The following is a 10,297-nucleotide window of genomic DNA, read 5'->3' on the forward strand; positions in this document are numbered from 1 at the left end:
CCCGGCTCTGTTGTGTCTCTGGGGAGGGCTTGGGCGGGCGCAGAGCTGGGGCAGCTGCCGGAGCCGCGCTTGGACCGGGCTCATCTGCCCGCACCGGGACGTGCAGCTGCCTGGGCGCGGTACCGGGACAGAGGCTGACCGAGGGTCCCGCTCCTCCTGCAGCCCCCGCGGGGCTGGGAGGGCCGGGGGCGAGCGGCTCCAGTGCCGAGCGGCTCTCGGTGCTCCCGGTACGGCGGCTCCGGGGCCGAGCGGCTCTCGGTGCTCCCGGTACGGCGGCTCCAATGCCGAGCGGGTCCCGGTGCTCCCGGTACGGCGGCTCCAATGCCGAGCGGGTCCTGCCGCCTCCAACCCAGAGCCCCCCCGGGCCAGACCGCCCCACCCGCGGGCGGGGAACGGTGCTCGACGGTGCCGAGGCCCCTCCCGGTGCCGGGGCGGAGCGGGGGCGTGGCGGGAGCCCCGGGCGGGCCGGGATCAGCCTGCGGCGCCGCGGAGGGGCCGGGGGCGGCGGAGGCAGCCCCGCCGCCGCAGCCCCGCGGCGGCCGGCCGGTCGGGCGGGACGATGCCGGTGATGAAGGGGCTGCTGGCGCCGCAGAACACCTTCCTGGACACTATCGCCACCCGCTTCGATGGCACACGTAGGGCTGGGACGGGACCGGGGAGGGGCCGTGGCGGCGGCGGAGGGGGGACACCGGGTGGGGAGAGGCGCTGCCCCGCAGGACACGGCGGACGGGACAGGGGACAGGGCTCGGCCCGGCCCCGCTGAGCCGGAGCCTCGGCCGGGTGCGGTCACTCACGCACCGTACGGGGACCGTCCCGTATCTGGGCTCGGTGCTCCGGGACTCGCCGTGCCCGTGGCCCGGGCCGCCCCCGTGGGGCTCTCCCCGCTGCCGGTGCCGCTCGGTGTCGCCGCAGCCGCGCTCAGCACCAGGGACAGATCCCGGTGTGTGCCGGAGGGACGCGCGGGGCCCCGGGAGGGGCGGGGGACATCCGGAGAGGGCACGCTCGGGCTCAATACGCCCGGGCTGACCCGGGACCCCCGGGCCCCTCCGCTGCCCCGGCCCGTGCCCGTGTCCTCCCCGGCCCCCGAGTTCCTCCCCGTGTCCCTGTGCCGGCCCCGGGACGGATTGAAGCCGGGGTGGGTGATGTCCGGGCGCCACACGCCAGCTCCAGCACTGCCGGCACCATGAAGCCACCCGGGGACGGGCGGTGCTCACGGCTGACCTCAGCTTCACCTTAAAAACACCTGGAGCAGGTGTCTCCCGGGCCAGCTGACTGCATGGCTAATCATCTCCTCCCTTCCTGGGAGCCCGCAGCCACCTCCCAGGGCACTGTCGAGGCAATCGGAGCACTCTGGAGCATGTGTTTGCTGCTTTGCCGAGCTGTCTCCTGCCCTGGAGTGACACGGGGCAGCCCTGGTGGCGCAGGGGTCATTTGCCCAGGGAAGCTGAAATTTGGAATGTTACTCTTGGGGCTGTAAGGTGTGAGAAATCTCTCTTCTCCGACTCTGACTGAGCTGTTCCTGGAGGTGACAGGGCAGAGCCACTTGTGCCTCATGGTTGTGATCCCGCTGTCCCTCCGGAGGGGCAGAGCTCCGGGATCAGGCTTTCCTGGGAGGTTCTGGGGGAAGCTGACTGCAACACCACCACTAAAGCCTTGGGAATTTGCCCCGGAGAGCCTGGCTTTGCCTCCAGTGTCCTGGCAGTCCCCCGTCCACAGCTGCCCAACCGCCTCCGGGCACTTTTAACCGGTGTGGGGCTTTGCGGGTTTGATGTGCCTCTTATCGGCTTTATCTGCCATGGAGAAGGGTTTAGCGCAGTGATACCCCGAGGGGAGTTAACCCTGCCTCTCCCGGGCAGCTGCTGTTCTGGGCCCCGGGGCACCTGGCCAGGCCCACTGGCCACCATGGCTGGGGTCTGCCAAGCCTGCCAGGGCCACATCCTCCAGCTCGGCGAGCCACTCCCAAATCCAAACCCTTGTTTTCTGTTCTAATAACACATCCTGGATATCACCATAATCCCGGCTTCCCAGAGCCAAAATCTGGCCTTAGTCACAGCTTCAGGCTATTTTTGCTTCTCCGAGCTAATCCTGGGCTGAGCTGTGCTGTGGTGGCCCCACGGCACCCCCATCGGCCGGGGCTGCATCCCTTCCCTCCCGCAGCCTCTCGCTGCGTTTGCCTTGCCCTGGCACCGCTCTGCCCGTGGTGTGCGGGTCCTGGCATCACCATGGGCTCCTTTCTTCTGTGAGAGGGAGCAGAGCACATCTTCCTGATCCTGGCTGTGTGGTGCCGGGGTCCTGTGCTGGGCACCCACCACTTTAGGCCATTTTGGGGCTGGGAATAACCTGGTCTGCCCACAATGGTTCCCACCACAGTCCATGCCAGCTGCACACCTGCTTCCTTGGCACCCTGCTAACGTGAGCCCACCTGTCCCACTGGTGCTGTGGGGCAGGGCCTGTGGCTGGGGGGCAGAACAGCTATTCTGTGGTTGGGCAGGGCACGGGGCTGGCAAGGACTTTCCTGTGGCTGGTGCCACCTCCCGCTGCCAGGTCTGGGTGATGCTGGGGAGGCTCTGTGTTGCTGAGAGGCCGAGGATGCTGTGGTTCCTCTCTGGCTCATGGCAGCTGGGCACTGGCCCTTGACTTCCCATGGGCTCGTGGCTTTTCTCCCACCCTCTCAGCTGGTGTCCTAGCACCCCACACCTCTGGGGGTGTCAGCACCACAGCTGGGCACCTCTGGGCTGGATATGCCCAGCCGGGAGCTGCTGCTCCCGCTAAGCTCCCTGAGCCCCGGCGGAGCTGGAGTGGCAGATGGCGAGGGGGAGGCGTGAGCTGCCTCGCGTGGGTGATGGGGGCCAGGAGATGGATCCGGGCTCCTTCCCCTTCCAGAACATGGGGCTGGGGTCCTGCCTGGGCTGGGACCTTGGGGGCAGCAGGAGAGGGGATGAGCAAGCTCTGGGAGCAGCTAGGGGCAGCCAGCAGCCACGTGGAGATCTAGCTCCACTTCCCAGAGGACACATGGGGGGCCGGGAGGGCTGGGCTGCTGATCATGCCCTCTGAGGTTGCCCCAAGGCCTCGGGGGCAGCTGTGTCTCCTTTCAGACAGCAACTTCATCCTGGCGAATGCACAGGGCCGCTGTGGCTTCCCCATCGTCTACTGCTCCGATGGCTTCTGCGACCTCACCGGCTTTGCCCGCACCGAGGTCATGCAGAAGAACTGCAGCTGCCGCTTCCTCTGCGGGGCTGAGACCAGCGAGCCCATCCTGCAGAGCATCGAGAAGGCGCTGGACAGCAGGCAGGAGTACCAGACTGAGGTCTGCTTCTACAAGAAGGGTGGTGAGTGGCACATGGGGCTGGGTCCCTGGCCACAGCTCCAGCTGGGATTTGGCCCCATCGCGGTCTCATGGCCCTGGGGGGATGCTGCTGAGTCAGGGAGCTGCCCTGCCTTCACCAACTCTCTCCTTCACCCAGGAGCTGCCTTCTGGTGCCTGCTGGACATCATGCCCATCAAGAACGAAAAGGGGGAGGTGGTGCTCTTCCTCTTCTCCTTCAAGGACATCACAGAGAGCCGAGGCAGGAGCTACCCTGGGGACAAGAAGGAGGGTGAGCCATGGCTGTAGAATGGGGATGGGATTCAGGGAGCAGTGTGTGCAGTGGGCACGTGACAAAGTGGTTCCCTGGTGGGGAACATGTACATCCATGTCCCAGCACTCTCATTAACTCAGCATGCCTTGTCCACTGCAGAGAAGCAAAGGAGTGAGAAACAGAGGAGCAAGAAGCCTGGGAACTCACACCTAAGGGCTGCACGGAGGCAGGGCAGGACTATGCTGCACCAGCTCAGCAGCCAGTTTGTCCGGAGAGACCGTGGCGAGATGAAAATCAACCGTGTAAGGACCTGGGAAACCCTCAGTTTTGCCCAGTGCCTCCCATTCCGGGGCTGTGGTGAACTGGCAGTGCAGCAGCTCTCCTGACAATAGCCCCCAGCCTCACCCAGCCTCGCTGGGATGCTGTTCCCATGCACATCCCTCCCTGGCCTGCCAAGTACTGAACTGCCCCCCAGCTCTGGCAGCCACACCGTAGCCACGCTGCACTTGTGTTTGGTTGGCAGCAGGAGAACCCAGAGGGTGCCCAGATCTTGCTGTTGAGACAGCAGACCTGGCAGCTGTGGCAGAGCTGTGCCTCTCCTCACACACACGCTGTCAGGAAAGCCCTGGCTCTGAGCACAGCCATCCTGGCTCTGGGGAGTGCTGTTACCAGGGTGCCAGAGCTCTGGGGCTGCCAGCTGGGGCAGGGACCAGAGTCAGTCCTGTGCCAGGCTGCTGTGCCCAGTACAGGGCACCACCTGCAGCTGTGGGCCAGAGAGAGGGTCGGAGAGCTGCTGGGTCCCAGAGCTGATGAGTGTCATAAAGTCACCCCAGGACATTAGGCAAACGATATCAGTGCACCAGGCTTGAATTTTGGGGATTTGTGTGGGATGGCCCTGGCTCTGCCCTCATCTCTCCTCTGCCCCAGCATGTGAATTGGCACCTGAGACGGTTCCAGGCAGCAGTTGGCACTGCCAGGGGATTACTGTTAATAGCAATGACACTGTGTTAATTGATGTGCTGTAATTGGCCATTCTGTGCCCATCTCTGAGGGTGACCACAGTGCAGGAGAAGGGTGTCATCACCCTGGCATCAGGGGCTGCCAGCTGGTTGGCAGGACTCAGGAGATGGGGTGGCTGTGGTGGCCTTCACCCCTGGTGTGGGATGGCCCCTGCACCATCCCCGTAGCACCCCATGTTTGCTCCTGCAGAACGTGTTTGAGAACAAGCCGTCCATCCCCGAGTACAAGGTGGCCTCGGTACAGAAGTCCCGCTTCATCCTGCTCCACTACAGCATCTTCAAGGCACTCTGGGACTGGTTGATCCTGCTGGCCACCTTCTACGTGGCTATCACTGTCCCCTACAACGTCTGCTTCACGGGCACAGAGGACAGTCTCTCAGCTGCCCGCAGCACCATTGTCAGCGACATCGCCGTAGAGATGCTCTTCATCCTCGGTAAGTCTGCATCCTGATCCAGGGTAGAGGTGGGGCAGGGATGAGAGGTGATGGAGAGGGGAGTTGGGATTCCTGTGCCCCTGCTGTTGCTCCTGGGCACACCAGAAGTGAGCTCAGTGTTGGCTGTGGGCCTGGCTCAGCTCTGGCAGCCACAGAAAGGGTGGTGAGGGCTGGTCCTGCTCTCCTGGGGTAGATATCATCCTGAACTTCCGGACAACATACGTGAGCCAGTCGGGCCAGGTTGTGTACGACCCTCGCTCCATCTGCATCCATTACGTGGCCACCTGGTTCTTTGTGGATCTGATCGCTGCTCTGCCCTTCGATCTGCTCTACATCTTCAATGTGACCGTGGTGCGTGCTGCTGGCACAAACACACCTTCTACAGCAAAGCTGCTGTCCACCTCCCTGCCCCTCTCCAACACCCACATCTCCTGGGGATATTTGGTGCCCTGACAAGCCACGACCCTGGCTGACTGCTGGGTGTTAGGCACAGGGGTGCAAGGCTGACTGGGGATAAGCTGCCTCTGCCTTGCCCTATAACCCATGACCCTCCTGGCAGCTGTGGGGGTGGCAAAGGGTTCCTGCCCCGGGGGCGGTGCTGGGGTCCCTTTTTGTCCCTGCCTGCAGCTACACCGGGTTCACCTTCCTGCCTGCCCCCCAGACCTCGCTGGTTCACCTGTTGAAGACGGTGCGGCTGCTGCGGCTGCTGCGGCTGCTGCAGAAGCTGGACCGGTACTCGCAGTACAGCGCCATGGTGCTCACGCTGCTCATGTCCATGTTTGCGCTGCTGGCGCACTGGATGGCCTGCATCTGGTATGTCATCGGCCGCAAGGAGCTGGAGAGCAACGACCCCCGCACCTGGGACATCGGTGAGCGTGGGGTGGAGGCGTGCTCGGAGTGCTGGGATCCCCCCTGTGCCGTGGGGCAGCAGTGCCAGGGGTGCAGCCCTCACAGCTGGATCCTGCTAACCCCGGGCTGTGCTTGGCAGGCTGGCTGCACGAGCTGGGCAAGAGGCTGGAGGCTCCCTACATCAACAATTCGGTGGGGGGCCCCTCCATCCGCAGCGCCTACATCGCCTCCCTCTACTTCACCCTCAGCAGCCTGACCAGCGTGGGCTTCGGCAACGTCTGCGCCAACACCGACACCGAGAAGATCTTCTCCATCTGCACCATGCTCATTGGGGGTGAGGCGAGCAGTGGGGCCGGGCAGGGCCCTCACCTCGGGCTGCCAGGGCACCGATGGGCAATCCAGGGGGAGATGATGGGCACATGTGCCCTGTGAGACATCCCTGGGCTGGGGTTTGGGGAGGTGCCCCCGAGCTGTGCCCCACGCTGGGCCTGACGCTGCCCTCCTGCCCCCAGCGCTGATGCACGCCGTTGTCTTTGGCAATGTCACGGCCATCATCCAGCGCATGTACTCACGCCGCTCGCTCTACCACACGCGCATGAAGGACCTCAAGGACTTCATCCGCGTCCATCACCTGCCCCAGCAGCTCAAGCAGAGGATGCTGGAGTACTTCCAGACCACCTGGTCGGTGAACAACGGCATTGATGCTAACGAGGTAGGAGGTGTTGGTGGGGCTTGGCCAGCCCCCTCCAGCCACGACCTGCACCCAGCAGGGAGCAATGGGGCTGGCAGGGCCAGCTCAGTGGTGCTGGAGGAACCAGGTCTGGGGCCAATTCCTGCCAGCACGGGGAGCGGGACAGGCATAGGGAGCAGAAGCAGCTGATTACCAGAGCTCGCCTCTGCCAGTCGGGACTGCTGAGCACTGCCGAGACACCAGGGCAGCTCAGCAGCGAGATTCCCTGCTCCGGAGGGGGATCTGTCCCCTGGGGCTGCAGAAAAGCTGCTCCCTGCTCCCCGTGCCTCGTGCCCAGAGCCCCGGCTCCTCTCTCCCCAGCTCCTACATGACTTCCCCGACGAGCTGCGTGCGGATGTGGCCATGCACCTCAACAAGGACATCCTGCAGCTGCCCATCTTTGAGACCGCCAGCCGGGGCTGCCTCCGCTCCCTCTCGCTCCACATCAAGACCTCATTCTGTGCCCCGGGGGAGTATCTGCTGCGCCAGGGCGACGCGTTGCAGGCCAACTACTTTGTCTGCTCCGGCTCCCTCGAGGTGCTGAAGGACAACGTGGTCCTGGCCATCCTGGGTGAGGGCAGGTGGCGTGGGCTCTGCCCCAGCCCTTCCTGCTGGCCGGCAGAGTGAGGGGCTCAGGGCTCGTGTCACTAGCCCACCCCTGGTCCCCTCCTGCAGGCAAAGGGGATTTGATTGGAGCCGACCTGTGCAGCACGGACCAGGTGATCAAGACCAATGCGGACGTGAAGGCGCTGACCTACTGTGACCTTCAGCACATCGGGCTGCGGGGGCTCTGTGAAGTGCTACAGCTCTATCCTGAGTACGCCAGCAAGTTCACAGCTGACATCCACCAGGACCTGACCTTCAACCTGCGGGAGGGCAGCGAGATGGAGGTGGGTGCGTGTCCTCCTTCTCAGGCTCCTTCCTGTCCTCATGGCCTGGGGCTGAGCGTGGCCATGGAAGGGGAGTCTGAGTGCTCCCTGCTCGCAGTCCCCAGGCTCCAAGGCTGGGGTGGGGGCTGCAGCTCTGCCACCCCGGCATGCAGGTATGTCCTGTCCTGCTTCTGCCAACCCGGGGAACTGGCAGAAAGAGCATTTGCGATGCAGGAAGTTGAGGTCCCCCCTGGAGTGCAGCACACAGCTGGGGGCTGTGGGTTTAGTCATGCTGATGGCTCCAGCATCCGGGGGGATGTTCTGCTGCAGAAATGGCTCTGCTGCACTTTTCCTCCTCTGGCTCTGCTGAGAGAGGTTTGGATCTCCTCTGGAGCATCTCCATGGTACCCAATTCCCCCCTGAGCCTGGTGGATGTGGTGTGGGAGGTCAGTCTCTAGGCCCCAAACAGCCCTACCAAGACCCACCGTGTCCATAACACAGGAGGGATATAAACAAACCAAGAGTGGAGAATGCCAGGAGTGTGCAGCAGGTTCTGTGCCTGCATCACCCTCCCCAGCTGGCTGCATGCTCCAGACAGAGCTGGTGCTCTGATGGCTGAGTCAGGGCTGGGATTTGGGGTGCAGCCTTGCCTCTGTCTCAGGACACCCAGGCCGAGGTTGGGCAGCTCACCATTGACATGGCAGCAGCAGAGGAAGGAGAGTGAGTGAGGGGGTGTGGATGCTGGTGCTGAGGCTGATGTGTGGGGATGGGGTAGGCTTGGTTTTCCAGGGGGGCACTGAGAGGCTGGGGGGGCTGTGGTCTCTGTGGAGCTGTGCAGGGGCTCCCTCCCGCTGCTGAGCCGGTACCGTCTGCTCTCCCCGCAGGGGCTCTGCCGCTACTCCCGGTCCCCGAGGCTGCCGCAGGCGCCACAGGTTCGTCCCTTGCCGAGGCGATGGGGGAGGACGGGGGATGGCTGGGGCTGGGGCTGGGGCTGGGGCCAGTCCTGACCTCCTGCCCGCCTGCAGCCTCGTCCGGAGAGCGGTGCTGCCCCGGAGAAGCCCCTTCCCTCCATCGTGGAGGCTGAGGAGGAGCCCGACGAGGTTTTCCAGCAGTCCCCTGGCAGCACCTCCCGCCGCAAGCTGCTGCTGCCCGCGCTGAGCAGCTCCGTGCGCCGTGGCTCCCTGAGCAGCCTCCTGGGCGATGAGCTGGGCCAGGTCTCAGCCCTGCGGCACAGCTGCCACTCCCCAGCCCGTGGGGGCCGCGGCCGCAGCTCCTCCCCGCAGTGCCGGAGGGACCCCCGGCTCCTGGAGCGGGATGCTGGCGTGGGCAGGAGGCCGGCCAAGCTCCTCATCCCCTCGCTGCACACTTACGGCCCGCCCGACCTCAGTCCCAGGTACGGCTGGAGGTGCCGGTGCCTTGTCCGGCTGCTCAGATGGCGGCAGAGAGGTGAGGGGGTAACGCGGGGCAATCCTCACCCCCTCCCGCTCTAGAGTCGTGGATGGGATTGAAGACAACGGAGGGACTTCAGAGTCACAAACTTTCTGCTTCAACATGGACCCGCCGCCGAGTGCGAGGGATTCCCCCACCTCAGGTACTGCCGGCAGCTGCCGGAGCGCTGGCCCCGGGCCCGGGGGGCTCGGCAGGGCATTCGACCGCTCTCTGTGTCCTCCCCAGCAGGGACTGACACAGGCGGCCCAGCCCTGGTGATGGAGACAGAGGAGATAAAGCAGAACATCAGCCGGCTCAACCAGGAGGTGTGCTGGGGACCAGAGGTGGGTGCATGTCCCCAAAAACCCTGGGGACACCGGCCGGTGCTCACTGCTGTCTGTCCTTTTCCAGATCAACCACCTCAACCAGGAGGTTTCGCACCTCAGCCGGGAGCTGCAGAGCATGATGGAGCTGCTCAAGGGTCACCTGGGCACCCCGCAGCCCCCGAGCTGGCCCTGCCGCCTGCCTGCCACCGTCTCGCCGCCTCCCCGGCCCTCGCCGCCCGCTGCCCCGGTGCCCTCCTCGCCCCCGGTGCCCCCCAGCTCCCTCAGCTCCCCCACCGCCAGCCCCCGGGCCAAACGCTGTCCCGTCCGCAGCCGTTCTGCCCACGCCGCCGCGCTGCACCCCTGGCTGGGCACCGAGGGGCCGCGCCCGCCGCGGGGGGACACCCCCGGCCCCGACCCCCGCCGGGGCTCGGACTCGCAGCCGCCCCCGCTGCCGCCCCGCTCCGCCCGTTCCTTCCCCGGCTGCTCGGCCGGGGCTTGGTCTCGGGCCCGCCCGCAGCCGCGGTCCGGCTCCACCAGCTCGCACTGACCCCGGGGGAGCCTCCCCGGGGCCTCCGCTGCGGGCGGGCCCTGCCCGGCGGGCCCTGCCCGGAGTCCCCCGGGACGCCGCGCTCCGAACACTCCCAGGGATTTTGATACGGTTTTATACTTTTCGCCCACGGGGCCTTTTCTACACCCCGGCCGGGCCCGCCAGCCCCGCCCGGGGTCCCGCGGGGCCGGGAGCGGCGGGGATGTGGCGGAGGGGGCCGGGGGGAACCGTAGGGATCTCCGGTAGGATCTCCGGCTTGCCCGGGGGTCACGGCCGCTGCCGCCCTTCCGCGGCTGTAGTTCGTGTTGTTCCGCCCCGCCTCTCCCACGCTCCCCGCCACACCGAGAAATAAAGCCTCTATTTTTCCATCCCCGGCTCCGCCGAGTCTCTGCCCGCGGCCTCCCCGCCCTGTCCGGGGCCCCTCTCGAGACCCCACGGGGCCGGTCGTACCGGAACGCCCCCGAACCACAACTCCCAGCAATCCCCGCTGGGCGCCATGACGTCATGCAGCGCTCGT

The 10,297-nt window shown here is 65.6% G+C and overlaps 1 protein-coding gene across 2 annotated transcripts; it reads left to right on the plus strand.

Annotated features, from left to right (window-relative positions):
• The first annotated feature begins 545 nt into the window (after positions 1–545).
• KCNH4 (potassium voltage-gated channel subfamily H member 4) lies at positions 546–9,948 on the plus strand. 2 transcript variants are annotated; one of them, XM_086864657.1, is made up of 16 exons: positions 546–635; positions 3,096–3,329; positions 3,465–3,596; positions 3,738–3,880; positions 4,788–5,031; positions 5,225–5,382; positions 5,693–5,900; positions 6,020–6,214; positions 6,393–6,592; positions 6,932–7,181; positions 7,286–7,500; positions 8,364–8,411; positions 8,505–8,872; positions 8,970–9,070; positions 9,154–9,233; positions 9,319–9,948. In XM_086864657.1, exons 1-16 carry the CDS (start codon positions 560–562, stop codon positions 9,778–9,780), a joined length of 3,114 nt encoding a protein of 1,037 aa, XP_086720783.1. In that variant the 5' UTR covers positions 546–559; the 3' UTR covers positions 9,781–9,948. The 2 variants fall into 2 exon arrangements, with proteins under 2 accessions (XP_086720783.1, XP_086720784.1); XM_086864658.1 differs by having other exon boundaries at positions 9,157–9,233.
• Positions 9,949–10,297: the final 349 nt, after the last annotated feature.

The sequence above is a fragment of the Cyanistes caeruleus genome, chromosome 27, assembly GCF_971803275.1.
Source record: "Cyanistes caeruleus chromosome 27, bCyaCae1.hap1.1, whole genome shotgun sequence".
Lineage (NCBI taxonomy): Eukaryota > Metazoa > Chordata > Aves > Passeriformes > Paridae > Cyanistes > Cyanistes caeruleus.

Coding starts and splice junctions, on each gene's coding strand:
- KCNH4 (XM_086864657.1), top strand. CDS start 560: ATGCCGGTGATGAAGGGGCTGCTGGCGCCGCAGAACACCTTCCTGGAC. Junction 3,881..4,787: donor GCGAGATGAAAATCAACCGT/GTAAGGACCTGG, acceptor TTGCTCCTGCAG/AACGTGTTTGAGAACAAGCC. Junction 7,501..8,363: donor GGGAGGGCAGCGAGATGGAG/GTGGGTGCGTGT, acceptor CTCTCCCCGCAG/GGGCTCTGCCGCTACTCCCG.